Raw genomic sequence first — 17,770 nt, 5'->3', positions numbered from 1 at the left:
AAAAAAAAAATTGAAAAAATATTCATTTTTTATGTTTGTCGGCTAAACACATGGGCGAAATTTGATTAATTTTTTATAATTCAATAAATTATTATCAAACGTTATTAAATGCACTTCAATTATCGGCAAACGATTAGCTATCGATTCAATAAGTGCATTAATTGAAAAATTAATATCGGTCGGCTAAGCCCATGTGAATCATTATTGCCCTATTTGAATTTGGCCACTCTTTACCACAGTTGAATGAACACGAATGCCTATTGGGACCGCTAATTACCGATGGCGGCGCTCGTTTTCACCAATATGGACGATTTTGGCAGAGATTATAATCTCTGATTTTGGCTTCTCATATAGTGTGCGTTTCGTCCGATTTTGGCTTCTCATATAGGGTGCGTTTCGGAATCAACTACCGTAGCTGCAGTAAAGCAAAATTAGGGTTGCAGTACTGCTACTGCTACTACGTCGATTGCGAAACGCGCCCATACACGCTAACACAAGCCCAAATTGGGTTGATACTGCTGTGTGCAGCCCAATATCCGCCATTCATAGGTGGCGTTTTGATATTTAGCGTTTCCAATATTATCGACTAAAGAATAGAAATCGTCGTGCTTCCTTAAATTGACGACGTCAACAGCTCTACAGTCGCCGCAAAAATGGCGGACGCAGCGGCACGACAACTCCAATACGAATACAAAGCCGTAAGTGATTTTGTTATTAAAATATTATCATGAAGCCATCTGTTCATTCCAGACTCTTCATAGTCCAATAATCGATTAATTCATGTAATAGCTTTTATGTTTATGGATTGTTGTTCCACTAGGGAAATATTGATTGTTACAGAGGTTATGTTTGACAGAAAACAATTGTACGACAGCAAACGTTTGATGATAAATAAAGGAGTACATTGGAAATACACATCATTTTTGGAATTGTCTTTTAAGGCACGTGATATTGGGTGTTTTTTTTCAGTTTGATAATCTGGAATTCTCTTCAATTGTTATTCCGTTTTACATAGCCCTGGAGTTGTCAGTTAAATTGCGTGATAAAAATTTGGAAAAAATCATGAATATTCAGTGTCCGTCAAATTACATTTTGCACAAAGATATGTTTTTAAACATTCGTTGTTTATTATATCAAACGAACGCTTTGTTCGCCATTTCAATTATATTGTATATTTTACTACGCTATGCCGTTACGCACCCTCTTGCTAGAAGAGAGCTCTATTTGTATGTTTACTCTCATTAAACAATAAGTAAATAATAATAATAACATTCGTTGTTTATAAATAAATCATTGAAATTTTTTAATCTTTAGGAAACCTTATTTTTTTGCTATGGAATCCATCTCTGATAAAATCCTGAATAGGAATAAATTTGTTATGATTCCGAACAAATGATTTTTACGGCGAAAAATTGATTGTTTATCAATTATTTCCAGAAAATGCCCATAATTTTCAAAAATAAACTCCAAAAGTAAACTTGCTCTTTTTTTTCAAAATTTTAAAATGTTTTCTAACGGTTCAATATCGAGATTCAAATTCAGACCTGCAAGGTTTAAATAATAAAATCATTTTAAAATGGCCGGACACTTGGGGTCAAATGCGGCTCAAATGAAAGCTCTGATGTTCGACGAGAAAAGTAGAAAAGCATTGCACTGGAGAAAAAATGGCCATAGTACTTAGATATGTTTAATAATTTACGGTATCTAATGGCTGTTTGGGGGTCATTCGTCGTCACAGTAGCCAAGCTCGGGCCGTTAGTTAGTTGTCATGATGAATTATCCATTTACAATTTCCTCTCTATCGGACTTATTTCCTAATCTTTATTAAAAACCCTCTTTCAAGATATTTAGTTTTTTTTCTACTTTATTTGACTGTACAATAATAATTTTTAGGGACTCCTGCGTGATGTAAAATCCAATGGAAATTGTGATATATTCTAAGATTATGAAGATGGACAAACAATTTAGAAAACGGAAAGACAATCTATCCAAGCCTTAATAGAATTGATTTTCTCCTGGGCTAATTCTATTACAAGGAATGATTGCAAGAATTTCATTCTTAAGTCGCTGATACCCTATCTTGCTTGCATGAGATATTCATTTATTTGATGGTGAAGTGTTGACATTATCAATTCACTACTTTTGTTGAGAATTCTAGAATGGAATATTGATCACGTGAAATTATGAATATACATATTTCAGCGAAAAATTGTGATATTTTCAAGTGAGGAACTATTACTCAATTGACTAACAGTAATAAATTAATTCTTAAATCGAGATGATAATTTTTTAAAGTGATGATAAAGTATCTATCTTTGCAGGATAATTATTTTCAGCTATTCAATTGACATTCTTTTCCGCTAATTCCAGAATTCTAATCTTGTGCTTCAAGCTGATGTGCGATTGATAGAACGTCGAAGTCGAGATGAAGCCACCGGTGAGGTCATGTCCCTTGTGGGCAAATTGGATGGGACGAGGATGGGTGACAGAGCCCAGAGAACAAAACCTGGAAAAGCTGAAGAGCGTAAAGTCAAGTCAGTAATTTTACTCTATACAATTTGAGATGTCTGTTTCCCCCGAAATTCATGGAAAATTTTAGAAAGTTCAAGAAAGGTCCCGAACGGTACAGAATCCTCTGAAAAGTTTCCGAATCGTCTGGAAAACTCTACAATTTTTCGATGGTGAATATTCCAGAAGACTCTGGAATGTTCTAGAAATCCTTAGGAATTTCGCGATTAATTCAAAAGGGAACGCTTCGGAAAATCATAGAAGATTCTAGAAAAATATAAAAAACTCCAGACCGAAAACTTCATCATCGATACACTCTTCAGGTGCTCCTACAAAATTTTAGAATATTCTAGACTTTTTTAGCATTCACCAGGGTCACCATGTTCATAGAGGTTTACTCCCGTTACCCTTTGTAACATCAAACGGACTTTCGTGAATGTCAAATAAGGGATTTTGACCCTCTTGATCCCCGTAACCTATGTGGCCTGTATGGCCCTAAAGGCTAAGAGACGTGAAATGACCCACCTCATTTTTAGTCGATACGCTGAGGTCAAAAGGTATAAAATAGATGTAAAGTCTTGAAACTTGGGTATGTTATGTATTTTGATGTGCTGAAATCGAATGTGTTTTTTTTTGCTAATAAGTTAGGCCTTCAATAAATATTAGCAATTTAATTGTTTAAATGCATATATTGCCGCCATTTAGTTTCGAATAAAAAAAAGTTTCAAATAAAAAATGGTCTTTGACATCTTACGAATACAACCACGTTCGATTTTTATGAACAAAAAAGTTCCGTAAAAAGACAATGAATGGAGTGTTTCTTTATTTTTAGAAAAAGAACCATAGTGTTATTGTTAATGACTGTTTACGGCACTGCTTATTTGTAAAAAAAAGTTATAACGAATAATCATTGGTTACGTATGCATGTATTAATGATTAAACAAATCATTTTTTATTGAAAATTTATTGTAAAACAAGGTTTTCTTCAAGCCCCTCAGAGAGGCAAACCTCGACAGAGCACGTACATTATTCAAAACGCCAAATCTCTGCCAAAAATGGTTCTTTTTCTAAAAATAAAGAAACACTTCATGCATTGTTTTTTTATGGAACTTTTTTGTTTAAACTTTTTGTATCTCCGAGATTATTTTGGTCATTAATTTTGCATTAGAAGCCCGAACGGGTGAGCCACTGAAAGTCATCTGTCAAGTATAAATTATCATATTTTCTCCAAAAATCAACGGATTTAAAAAAAATCGGACATGGTTGTATTCTTAAAATTCCAAAGACCATTTTTTATTCGAAACTTTTTTTCATACCAATCAAAATGGCGGCAATAAACGCAATTAAACCATTAAATTGTTAATAACTATTGAATGCCTACTATATTCGCAAAATACACATTCGGTTTCAGGACATCAGAATACATAAGATATCCAAGTTTCAAGACTTTACATCGATTTTATACCTTTTGGCCTCAGCGCATGGACTATTTCCCTTTCGGTCAGGTCAGACCGGTTTCCGACAGTTTTCTGCCCTTGACTGAATTTTGTATGCAAAATGACCGTCACAGTTAATCTGTATGAGACCCGAGCCAAACTCATGAAAAATCGTCTATATCCCTGCAAATTGATGGTCATTTTTATTTCGATCATTTTTATTTCGGTCATTTTTTGGGTCATTTTTTGAGGGTTCGATCGGAAAATTTTTTAAGAAAATTGAATTATTATCATTCATTATTCATTATCATCCTTCCCCCATTATTCTTCCGACCAATAGAATTGCGGTATTCGACGTCTCGTGGACCAAGCAGAAAAAAATTATATCAATAATTTTCCGTAGTTTACTAATTTTTCTGTTGTCAAGCAGAATAACAAAAAATTGTCGATTGTGCAACGATGACATCGAATACCACAATTCTATTTTTGTCATTCCGGCCGTAAGGCAGCGTTTCACGGACGCTCCGCGTCTGTGAATCTCTGCCTACGGCCGTCATGACAAAAAATATTGTTCTATTGTTCCCTCGCCTTCGGCTCGTGCTGCAAACCTCATATTCGCCAGAAAAGTTTTTTTTGGCCGTATGACGAACAATATTTTTTTCTGTACTGCTTCTCACGATTTCTCGTCTGGGAATTGGTATTACATACTTCCCAAACTTGAAAACTTGAAAATCACTACAGAAAAATATTGTTCCTGGGCTGTTACGATGGGGTTTTTTTACTCGTGTGGTTGGCCAGTCCTCGCCTACGGCTCGGAGGCCAACGCCACACGAGTAAAAAACCCCATCGCAACAGGCCGGAAAAATACTATTGTCACGACGGCCGTAGGCAGAGAAACGCTGCCTTACGGCCGGAATGACAAAAAGGTAGTTTATGCACTGTTTGTGAGGTTATCGGTTTATGTTTGGAATGCGACAACAGTGAGATTTGTCGAAAATATTGCGTGATCAAGTATTAAATGTCCGTGAATAGTTAACTTCGAAAAGAAAATATTTATTTTTCTCCGAGTGTAACAGGAAATGTTTTCATTCCGTGGAAAAAAATTCTCTAAATTAAGTGACAGTGAAATGCGAACAATTTTGTGTTTATTTAGGAAAAATTAGTAGGAGACGGTAGGATTAAATGGACACTTTGAACCCTTTTCAAAATGTTGATGTCTTATTGAAGTGTTGATGAAATAGAATTTTTTTTTTTTAACTAAAGTACAGTCAGCCCCTTTGTAATAAGCTTAGACTGAGCTCAATTGATAAATTTGTTCCTTGGTTATACATATTGAAACAAGAAGTCAGAAGAGTCCATTCCGCCCAATGTTTCCCTAATATTTTTGAAAACAAAAAAAAACAAAAACAGATGTTTTCAAAAAGAATTCTTTGTGAACATTTTGTTCGACTCTTCCTATAAGGAAATCAATTCATCTCTCCAAAAAATACAATCCACATAGGAATCATCAGAGCAAAATTGAATGAGGAATCAAATCAAGTCAGAAAATTATTAATAGATGATTAAAAATTGAAATTCGGTGGAGACAATAAATCTGAAGTAGAACTGTTTATTTCCCTTCAATTTTTGATTAAAAAAATGTTCCATTTTATGAAAAATGAATGCGTTAAATTCAATTGAAAAGAACAAATTTCACCGGATGTAACGACAGTCCTTGCTTATTTTGAAAAAAATAATGAAATCTGCCTAAAAACACAAAAACAAATGTTTTTGTAAAAAAACTGGGCCAAAAAAAAGTTTTGTTTGATTCCTGCTGGGAAGTCGAAGTTTTTGAAAAATACATAGAAATAAAAAAGGAAGCCAAGTCAGGAATTTTGAATAAATGGTGATAGTGCACAATCAGGTTTCTATAAGAAAAATAGTTCTCACTGGAATAAGTATTCTAAAAAAAATTCCCCATGAAATAAAAAATCAGAAGGAGCAGGACCAACGTTCTTGACGCAGAGTTTTTCAACTCACTGTCTGTATTAATCTAATCTTCCATCCTTTGATCCGCGCCAAGGACGTCGGTCCTGCTCCTACTGATTTTTTTATTTCATTGAGAATTTTTTTAGAATACTTATTCCATTGCGAACTATTTTTCTTACAGAAACCTCATTCTGCACTATCACCATTTATTCAAAATTCCTGACTTGGCTTCCTTTTTTATTTCTATGTATTTTTCAAAAACTTCGACTTCCCAGCAGGAATCAAACAAACTTTTTCGTGGCCCAGTTTTTTTACAAAAACATTTGTTTTTGTGTTTTTATGCATTTTCAATGACAAAATTCCTAGCAATTTCAATAGAACCTAAATCGGACAAAAATTTCCGAAATTGACTGTCCAAATTTATTCGCTCATTTGATGCTTATGGCCAATCGTTATTTTTTTGACCATATGGTCAAATTCTCGACGCTTTAATTACCGGCCATGACGGCGGTCATTGACGGCCATTTGACCGGTCATTTTTACACTCACATCTCTACTAAAGGCCCTAAACCTAATACTTCCTTTCAAAAAATACCCAACGATTGAATCGAGTGTTGACGTTCGGCCAGAAATGACTTTCCGAAAAATTATCTGCATGACTTCTATTTTGCCCTTACGTATTTTATATCCCTAGGTATACTGACACAAGTGAGGCGATTAATGAATTTCGCCCAGCCTGAGTCTAAATCCCATAGATCATTGTATAAAATAATTATGTGAATTTTTTCAGATTTTTTAGGATATTTATGAAGCCAGTGCAAGTATTTCAATTTCATTATGGTAAAATCCACGTAAAAGAGGCAATAGAGTTTGAAATGCGAATAATTTCAGGCATTCACTTACATGTTAATAATATTGAATGTGGAATTTACTCGCAAGTGCCGAAAGATAAAGAAGAGATTTTTTCGAATTTTTCCATTCATTTGTTAGAGAATTGAAAAGTGTGATTTTCACTGAAAATCGGAATTTTGGAAACGTTCTAAGGACAATCGCAATCGATCGTTTCTTTTGAGATTCTAGTACATGATTCTTCGACTATTTGAGTATTTTTCGAAATGAAATGTAGTATTTTCTTTAATATTCAAAGCAAACAGAAAAAAATTGTACAGTCCTGATGATTGATTGCAATTAACTTGAATGCATTATTTTCGCAATTGTTACATTTCTCACATTCAAGGGAGAAAAAGATTATATCAAGAATTTAAATGATAGGAATTAGTCGATTGTGAGATTTTTTTAATTCTAGAATTTTGTTTATCTCAGTATACATAAATTTGGAGAATTTATTCAAAAGTAAAAATATGGAAAGAGTATAGAAGTTCGGTGTAATGGATCTGAATTTCATAAAATAGTATACACGGTGCCAGAAATTAGGTAAACGGATGAACGAAGGCAGGCCTGCATAATATTATCCGGAAAATGAGCAATGCATGGGCCTGACAATCGCTCTACTTTACGTGAGACCATCATTAAAGCCTTTTGGCGTTTCATCGACTATAACGGCTACAAACTGCTAATAGATAAAAAATGTTGTAAAACTTTGATTCCTTTGCAGTGGCTTCCAATTCCTTCTTAAAAGTCAGAAAAAAATCGCATGGGTTTTTCAATAAACGAAAACGCTCAGATTCAGATACAGGAAAGGTACATTTAAGAAATCCCCGTTGAATGTGTCAGTCTACTAGGCATAAATGAAGAGTTTTCTAATTGTAATTTCATTCTCGTTCCTCAGGCGTCAAAAACGTGACGAAGCGCAGTACGATTTCACCCGGATGAAAGGAGCTACCCTCCTCTCAGAAGGTGTAGACGAGATGGTGGGAATAGTCTACCGCCCAAAGACCCAAGAAACCCGTCAAACCTACGAAGTCCTCCTGAGCTTCATCCAAGAGGCCCTCGGCGATCAGCCCCGCGACATTCTTTGCGGTGCAGCCGACGAGGTCCTAGGAGCCCTCAAAAGCGACCGTCAGGATAAAGACAAGAAGAAAGAAACAGAACTTCTCCTGGGGCCCCTCGCAGACGAGCGATTCGCTTTACTAGTGAACCTTGGCAAGAAGATCACAGACTTCGGTAACGAAGAGAAGAACCCAACAAGCGAGGAGAATATCGACGAGACCTACGGCATAAACGTTCAGTTCGAAGAGAGCAGTGAGGAGGACGACGAGGACGTTTACGGAGAGGTCAGGGAGAACGACGACGATGGGGACGAGGGTGAAGAGGCCAACGACGATCGTCTGATTCACGCTGAGAACCTCGGAGGGACAGAAGAAGCCAAGAAGGAGAAAACCCTGCACCCCTTGGACATCGACGCCTACTGGCTCCAGCGAAGACTTAGCAGAATCTACAAGGACGCTGTGGAGTCCCAGGCTCGAGCTGCTCAGGTCCTCAATGTCCTGAAGGACGCCCCAAGTGATCGTCAATGCGAAAACGACCTCGTTGGTCTCCTGGGCTACGACTGCTTCGATTTCATCAAGCAACTGATGAAACAACGCCACATGATCGCGTACTGCACAATGCTAGCCTCATCTCAATCGGAATCAGACCGTCAGAAGATACGTGACAGCATGAAGGATGATCCTGCATTAGCTAAAATTCTTCGACAATTAGACACTGGTAAAAATGATGATGATGGGAACGAAACAATGGAAGCAAGAGCACAGAGAAAAAGGAGAGAGGAGAAGGAAGACACAGGAGGTCCTGGAGGTCAAGTTCAAGGGACCAGGAACATCGTAGACTTGGAGGACCTTGTTTTCACACAGGGCAGCCACTTCATTGCCAACAAAAGGTGTAAGTTGCCCGATAGGAGCTTCAGAAAACAGAGGAAGGGGTATGAAGAGGTGCATGTGCCAGCCCTGAAGCCCAAGCCATTTGGAGAAAATGAGAAACTCCATCCCATCGATCATCTCCCAAAATACGTTCAGCCTGCTTTCGAGGGTTTCAAGACCCTGAATAGAATACAAAGCAGACTTCATAATACAGCTCTGAATAGTGATGAGAATCTGTTGTTGTGTGCCCCAACAGGTGCAGGAAAAACTAATGTTGCTTTGTTGACCATGATGAGGGAGATTGGAAAACACATAAATGACGATGGCACCATCAATGCTGAGGAATTCAAGATAATCTACATAGCTCCAATGCGTTCACTCGTACAAGAGATGACTGGTAATTTTGGGAAACGTCTTTCCAGCTACAACATAACAGTCTCAGAATTGACTGGAGATCACCAACTGACGAGGGAGCAGATAGCTGCCAGTCAGGTGATTGTTTGCACCCCTGAGAAATGGGATGTCATCACGAGGAAGGGTGGGGACAAGACGTTTACGTCTTTAGTGAGGTTAATCATCATTGATGAAATCCATTTGCTTCATGACGAACGAGGACCTGTCCTGGAGGCTCTTGTGGCTAGAACTATCAGGAACATTGAGACGACTCAAGAGGATGTTCGTCTGGTTGGTCTGTCTGCTACTCTTCCTAACTACGAAGACGTAGCTGCTTTTCTGAGAATAAAACCTGAAACTGGATTGTTCTACTTTGACAACAGCTTCAGACCAGTAGCTCTGGAGCAACAGTACATCGGTGTCACTGAGAAGAAGGCTATTAAACGTTTTCAGGTGATGAATGAGATTGTTTACGAGAAGACAATGCTTCATGCAGGTAAGAACCAAGTCTTGATCTTTGTGCATTCGAGAAAAGAAACTGGGAAGACAGCTAGGGCTATCAGAGACATGTGTCTGGAGAAAGACACCTTGGGGGCGTTCTTAAGAGAAGGGTCAGCATCGATGGAAGTCCTCAGGACTGAAGCTGAACAGGTGAAGAATCAAGAGTTGAAGGATTTATTGCCATATGGATTTGCCATTCATCACGCCGGTATGACAAGAGTCGACAGGACTCTAGTGGAAGATTTGTTTGCTGACAGACACATTCAGGTTCTTGTGTCCACTGCAACTCTTGCTTGGGGTGTCAACTTACCAGCTCACACTGTCATCATCAAGGGAACACAAATTTATAATCCTGAGAAGGGACGATGGGTGGAGCTTGGAGCTCTAGATGTCCTCCAGATGCTGGGGCGTGCTGGTAGACCTCAGTATGACACCAAAGGCGAGGGAATACTGATAACAAATCATAGTGAACTACAGTATTACCTTTCACTGCTGAACCAACAACTGCCCATTGAGTCACAGATGATTGGGAAGATGGCTGACATGTTGAATGCTGAGATTGTCCTAGGGACAATTCAGAACATCAGAGATGCTGTCATTTGGTTGGGATACACTTACCTCTTCATAAGAATGCTGAGGGGTCCTAATTTGTATGGGATCAGTGGAGACAAGCTTAAAGAGGATCCACTGCTGGAGCTCCATCGAGCTGATCTCATACATTCTGCTGCTATTCAGCTTGATCGAAGTGGCTTGATCAAATACGACAGGAAATCCGGAAATTTCCAGTCAACTGAACTAGGAAGAATCGCTTCGCATTACTACTGCACCCACGAGACCATGTCCACGTACAATCTGTTGTTAAAGAGAACATTGAGTGAGATTGAATTGTTCAGAGTGTTCTCGCTCTCTGGGGAGTTTAAGAACATCAATGTGCGCGAGGAGGAGAAGTTGGAGCTGCAGAAACTGATGGAAAGGGTTCCAATTCCCATAAAAGAGAGCATTGAAGAACCTAGTGCCAAAGTGAACGTTCTTCTTCAGGCTTACATCTCACAATTGAAGCTCGAGGGCTTTGCATTGATGTCTGACATGGTTTTTGTGACTCAGTCAGCATCTAGGCTGATGAGAGCTATCTTCGAGATTGTTTTGTTCAGAGGGTGGGCACAATTGGCTGACAAGTGTTTGTCATTATGCAAAATGATTGATAGAAGGATGTGGCAGTCTATGACACCTCTTCGTCAATTCAGAAAAATGCCTGAGGAGGTTGTCAAGAGGATCGAGAAGAAGAACTTCCCTTGGGAGAGACTCTATGATCTCGGGCCGAATGAGATTGGCGAGCTTATTCGAATGCCGAAACTTGGAAAAACTATTCACAAGTACATTCATCAGTTCCCTAAATTGGATTTGTCCACTCATATTCAACCCATCACCAGATCAACATTGAGAGTGGAACTAACAATAACCCCGGACTTCCAGTGGGATGACAAGGTCCATGGAGCCTCAGAAGCATTCTGGATCCTTGTGGAAGACGTCGACTCAGAAGTCATCCTCCATCACGAGTTTTTCTTGCTGAAAGCTAAATATGCGAGTGATGAACACTTGATAAAGTTCTTTGTCCCAGTATTCGAGCCTCTTCCACCTCATTATTTTCTGAGGATCGTGTCAGACAGGTGGATTGGGTCAGAGACACAGTTGCCTGTGAGCTTCAGGCATCTGATTCTCCCCGAGAAGAACCTTCCACCAACTGAATTGCTGGATCTCCAACCTCTCCCCATCACAGCTCTCAGGAACCCCAAGTTCGAAAGCCTGTACTCTGATAAATTTCCACAGTTCAACCCCATCCAAACTCAAGTATTCAACGCAGTCTACAATTCAGACGACAATGTCTTCGTGGGTGCACCCACAGGTTCTGGCAAGACGATAATAGCAGAGTTCGCTGTTCTGAGATTACTCTCCCAGAAACCAGACGGCAGATGTGTCTACATGGTGAGCAAGCAGGCCCTTGCAGAGCTAGTTTATACGGATTGGTTGGTCAAATTCAATCATCGCCTGGGCCACAAGATAGTCTTGCTGACAGGTGAGACTGGAACTGATCTGAAGCTCATCGCAAAGGCTCAGATAATTGTGACAACTGCTGACAAGTGGGATGTGCTTTCGCGAAGATGGAAACAACGTAAGAACGTCCAGAACGTTCAACTTTTCATCGTCGACGAGCTGCAGTTGATTGGAGGGGAGGAGGGACCAGTCCTCGAAGTGGCATGTTCACGAGCAAGATACATTGCCCTCCAACTCGAAAGACCAACAAGAATAGTTGCACTGTCAGCTCCACTGGCTGACGCCAAGGACGCAGCAGCTTGGCTGGATGCTCAGGCAGCAGCAACCTTTAACTTCCATCCATCAGTCAGACCAATCCCCCTTGAACTCCACGTCCAGGGGATCAACATCACTCACAACGCCTCTCGACTTGCTGCAATGGCCAAGCCAGTCTACAACGCCATCCTTCGTCATGCTCCCCATAAACCCGTCATCATATTTGTCCCGACAAGAAGACAAGCGAGGCTAACAGCCTTTGATTTGTTAACATTTGCAGCTGCTGAAGGACAGAAGACAAAGTTCTTCCATGCTGAAGAGGCTGATATCAAACCCTTCCTCGATAGGATGTCTGATAAAACGTTAAAGGAGACTCTCTCCCAAGGAGTTGCGTATCTGCACGAAGGACTGTCCAGTGACGATCGTCACTTGGTGGAGCAGTTGTTCGAGAGCGGGGCTATTCAGGTAGCTGTTGCCACTCGAGACCTCTGCTGGGGGTTATCCATCAGTTCACATCTGGTGGTGATTATGGACACTCAGTGTTACAATGGTAAAACTCATGCTTATGAGGACTATCCCATCACGGATGTCCTCCAGATGGTGGGACGAGCCAATCGACCACTTGAAGACGACGACGCTAAATGTGTTCTTCTCTGTCAAAGCTCGAAGAAAGACTTCTTCAAGAAGTTCCTGAATGAACCGTTGCCGGTGGAGTCTCATCTGGATCACAGGCTACATGATCACTTCAATGCTGAGATCGTCACGAAGACAATCGAGAATAAACAGGACGCAGTGGACTACCTCACCTGGACATTCCTGTATCGAAGATTGACGCAGAATCCTAACTATTATGGCCTGCAGGGGGTGACCCACAGACATCTGTCTGATCATTTATCAGAGCTCGTGGAGAATACTCTTGGCGACCTGGAACAGGCCAAGTGTGTGGCCATTGAGGATGACATGGATACTTTGCCACTGAACTTGGGAATGATCGCTGCTTATTACTACATCAACTATGCAACTATCGAGCTGTTCAGTCTGTCCTTGAACAATAAAACGAAGATTCGTGGGCTGTTGGAGATTATCGCAGCAGCTGCTGAGTATGAGAACGTTCCCGTAAGGCAGAGAGAGGAGAATCTCCTGAGGAGTTTGGCTCAGAGACTGCCGCATGCACCACAGGCTCAGAGAATGGCCGATCCCCATGTCAAGGCACAATTGTTGCTTCAGGCTCATTTGTCCAGGATTCAACTTGGTCCAGAGCTACAGAAAGACACGGAATTGGTGCTGAGTAAGGCTATCAGGCTGATTCAGGCCTGTGTTGATGTTCTCAGTTCTTCAGGATGGTTGACGCCTGCTGTTGCTGCCATGGAGCTCGCCCAGATGATGACTCAAGCCATGTGGTCTAAGGATTCCTACCTCAAGCAGTTGCCTCACTTTACTGCTGAGACCATCAAGAGGTGCACTGATAAGGGTGTGGAGAATGTTTTCGATGTTATGGAGCTTGAGGATGAGGACCGGAATAGGCTTCTGCAACTGACTGATGTGCAGATGGCGGATGTTGCTAAATTCTGCAATCGATATCCGAATATTGAGATGTCTTATGAGGTGCAGGATAAGGATAGAGTTTACAGCGGGAGAACTGTCAATGTTATTGTTCAATTGGAACGTGAGGACGATGTCACTGGACCCGTTGTGGCCCCATTCTTCCCACAGCGACGTGAGGAGGGCTGGTGGGTGGTCATTGGGGATCCCAAGACGAATTCATTGCTGTCAATTAAACGACTCACACTACAACAGACTGCAACGGTGAAACTCGATTTTGTTGCACCTGCCCCCGGACAGCATGGGTACACTTTGTATTTTATGAGTGATGCGTACCTTGGGTGCGATCAGGAGTACAAGTTTAATATTAATGTAGGAGAGTATGAGTCGGAAGGAAGCTCAGCCTCCGACTCTGAGTAAGGTGTTTTTTTTATTGAAAGGAGGAATTCTTAAGATGGCTTTTCGCGTCGATTGGGAGAATTTTAGGCTTATGATTAATCAAATGTTTCTTACCGTCGAATTGTGTACAGATATCGTGGAGGAAATGTAATTATTATTAAGAATGAGAATAAACAGATTCCACAAAACAATGTTAAATCGCACCATTCTACCCGGCCGGGATTTGAACTCTGAACCTTTCGCAACTCGCCAAATCAACTCAATCATAGTGAATTGGTATTTGATTACTAATACCAATTCTCATAGAATCAGCAAAAAACTAATAAATCAAGTTTTTAATAGAATTCCAAAAGGAATGCAATAGACTTTTCTGGCTAATGCACTAACTTTTTTATATGCTTCTCATCCGTACGTGTTATTTTCTCCACGCTTTTTTGCAGAAAAATTGTGACACAATACTAATATAACACGATAAAAATCATGTACTGTCCTTCGCCTGAACTAACCGCGGTTCATTGGGGGGGGGGGGATTAGTCATCAAACCCTTTGGATTTCTGGTTCTTTTATTTACTCTCTTTTTCTTCTCTTACTTTCGTGGAATTAATGTAATAAACTTGGATTTTATCAAGACGATTCATTAAACCCCTGTAGAGACATCACTCAGATGTAGCTTCTTCGATACGAGAGATAAACCGAATAAATCAATCATGATGATCTTTTGCTTCCGAATGGAAACATTGGAATCGACCAAATTTAAGTTTTACATTTTTTAGGTTATATCAACCCATTATGATCCAAAAAGTTTAAAATAGTATATTTCGTAGCGAGTGCAAAAAAGTGTTTTTTGGCGAGTGGGAGGTTTATATCACGAGCCGAAGGTGAGTGATATAATCCCACGAGCTAAGAAATGTTTTTTAGCTCGTGAAATTATATCACTCGCCTTCGGCTCGTGCTATAAACCTCTCACTCGCCAAAAAACACTTTTTTGCACTCGTTACGAAATATACCATTTCATCACAATGTGGCGAAAATTGGACTTTTAGGCGGAGCGTGCCGAAAAGTTCACTTTTCGTCACAGCCCGATGAAAATGAAATTTTTAGACCGTGTCCGTATCCCCTCCCCCGTTCATTGAGAATAAAGAACGGGGCAAAATGGGTTCGTTATTAACTTTTGAAAATTAAGCCTCCCCCCCCATTCATTGAGAAAAAACAACGGGGCAAAACGGGTACGTTACTAATTTTCAAAATTTTCCCCCGCTCCCGCGATCTTTATTCATTAGGAAAAAAAAACAATGGGGCAAAATAGGTTTGTTACTAATTTTTCAAAATTAATATTCTCTCTACCCCTTCCCCCCCCTATTGAGTGAGAAACAAAACAACAAGACCAAATGGGTTCGTTACTAATTTTCAAAATTCCCCCCCCCCTCCGCCACTCCATCTTTCTTCATTAAGAAAAAATAACAATGGGGTAAAATGAGTTTGTTACTAATTTTTCAAGTTGTAACTCACCCCCTCCCTGCATTGAAAAGAAAACAATGGGGCAGAATTCCCCCCCCCCCACACTCCATCTTTATTCATTAAGAAAGAAAACCATGGGGCAAAATGGGTTTGTTTCTAATTTTTCCAAATTAATGCTAAATTTTTCTACAACAAACAAATTATTCAACAAATCGAAATTTAGCTTCTGCCATTCGATAGGATCATTGAAGTATTTTCAGTAAAAATTTCAAAATTTAATGGAAAATTTAAAAACATATTTACCGGAATTTTCCTGATTTCTTTCAATTTTCAGGGAATAACTGAACTGAAATTCACAGTTCACTTCAATTTTTCCATCATGAAATTTTGAATTTTCAATGACCAAATTCCTTGAAATTTCAGTAGAACTAAAATGCGATGAAAATTTCCGAAAAGTATACGGGAAATATTGACCAAAAATTTTCAACAGTGTATTTTAAAAAAACGTGAATTTGTGTAATCTAACAGTAATTTTGATAATTCATTATATTCTTATCATCCAATTATTTAAAAAATTGTTGGTTATTCGTGAAATTCAGCCCTTCCATTACAGAATGTCATAAAACTAATAGCAATTACACATGTCACAAGTACTCACGATTTTATTGACCACAACGGGTAGTATGAAGGGTACAAATTTGTTGCGCATCCCCCTTAATAAAACATCCATCGAGAAAAGAGGTAAAATGGAGCGCAAATAAAGTAACATTTTATTATACAACAAAGCCTATATCTGTTTGCACTATTTGACATTCAATTTTAGTACCTTAAATAACTCCACAAAAACCAAAACCATGGACTAGAAAAGAACCAAAACTTTCGAGATTTATAATCCGTTTCAATCTGATCGATTAAACGAATTGATGTTCATCAAAAACTATTTTTTATCGTCATTTTTGGATCCTCAAACATTTGTGTCAATCCGTAGCGTCACAGAGACACTAATTCTCATACCTTTCCCGGTAAAATCCAGACCACAAACGATATTCCTTCACCACCACTTGAAACGATCAATCAAAAGACAAGAATCAACACGCAACAATGTATACTCACATTTTATTAGTTTTATCTCGTTCTTTTGTTTTATAAACAACTTTTGAATTCAAACGGTTTTTTCGGAGGCCGTTCGGCGCCATGAACTATATATGCGGTCATTTTCAGAAAGAGATTGAAATACAGTAGGTAAAGTAGAGTGACAGCTCCGAAAAGGGCTCTGCCAGAGATAATAGGGGAGATCGCTCAGGCTTATGGGAACTGTTCAAACAGAATTACATAGCGGTGGCGCGCATGAACTAATCGAGAGGCCGGCTCTGTGGGTAAAGAAATTTTCATCTATTACCATGGAAACAATCGATAACAGGGAAGCGTTCCCAATCTTAAATCCAACATGAAACCTCCTCTGCATTCGCTCATCCGCTTGATTATCCCATTTTCGTTCATACAACTTCTTATTGTCTTAATATGTAAATTAGTTGATCATAAAGGAGAGGGAGAGAAGGAATTATGAAGTCTTGAGCGAAAGAGGATCATTTATTTGAATTTCTATATAACTAGATCTTTAATAAAAAAAAAATACGAGCAATTCATCTTATTCACATTTATTACATATTTTGTCAGTGATACAAAGGTAATGAATGAATTTCAAATTATTTTGATGAGAAATATATTCAATATTTGTGAGAGATTATATCTCAACAAATCTCATACACATAATGGGATTAAATCAATAATAATAGATTAACGAATGAGACTTTTCGCAGATTATTGCGATATTTAAATAAATGATTTGCCTTCTTCAGTGACCATAAAAAATTGTCTCCAATCGACAATATCTCCCGATGGAATGGACCGATGTGAATGAATCAATTGATACTCAAGTATCAATTTGAATCTTTAGAAAATTAATCGAGAGTGAAAAAAAATCAGGGAATTTCACTCTGCCATTATGGAGTTATTGACGAGTGAAGTTTATTCACTCTACTCTGACATTTCTCTATTGTCTGTATTTGCCGAGAAAAAAAAACGTTGTTCCTAGGAATCGATGTCTTTTTTAGGGAGCTGCATTTCTGAAATACAATGAGCAAGCAATGTTAAAATTAAGTCATTTTGTAAAAAATTTCTAGTGACATGATCCTGAAAATCAAAGGAATGTCTTGAATTCAGGAATGATGTCTGTAGGTTTCAGTAATATTTTCGCGGAAATTCCGGGAACACTTATTGGGAATTTTTACAGCGTTGCCGTAATACGGAAATTTCAAGGAATTTCGTCATTGCAAATTAAAAGTTTCTATAAATTTCAGTCCAATTATATGTGTACGTCCACGTGAAAAGGGCCCACTTTGTCGCCTCTAATTTTCGAGATATTCACGTTTTTCTCTC

The 17,770-nt window shown here is 39.0% G+C and overlaps 1 protein-coding gene across 1 annotated transcript; it reads left to right on the top strand.

The window, feature by feature from the left end:
* Positions 1 to 618: 618 nt before the first annotated feature.
* On the top strand, positions 619 to 14,064 carry LOC107042861 (putative U5 small nuclear ribonucleoprotein 200 kDa helicase). The gene is made up of 3 exons (XM_015264068.1): positions 619 to 698; positions 2,371 to 2,534; positions 7,702 to 14,064. The coding sequence occupies exons 1-3, from the start codon at positions 654 to 656 to the stop codon at positions 13,892 to 13,894; spliced, it is 6,402 nt and encodes a 2,133-aa protein (XP_015119554.1). The 5' UTR covers positions 619 to 653; the 3' UTR covers positions 13,895 to 14,064.
* The last annotated feature ends 3,706 nt before the right edge of the window (positions 14,065 to 17,770 follow it).

This window comes from Diachasma alloeum, unplaced genomic scaffold (genome assembly GCF_001412515.2).
Source record: "Diachasma alloeum isolate Michigan unplaced genomic scaffold, Dall2.0 Dall_scaffold_00532, whole genome shotgun sequence".
NCBI lineage: Eukaryota > Metazoa > Arthropoda > Insecta > Hymenoptera > Braconidae > Diachasma > Diachasma alloeum.
This window is presented reverse-complemented; position numbering and strand designations above follow the sequence as displayed.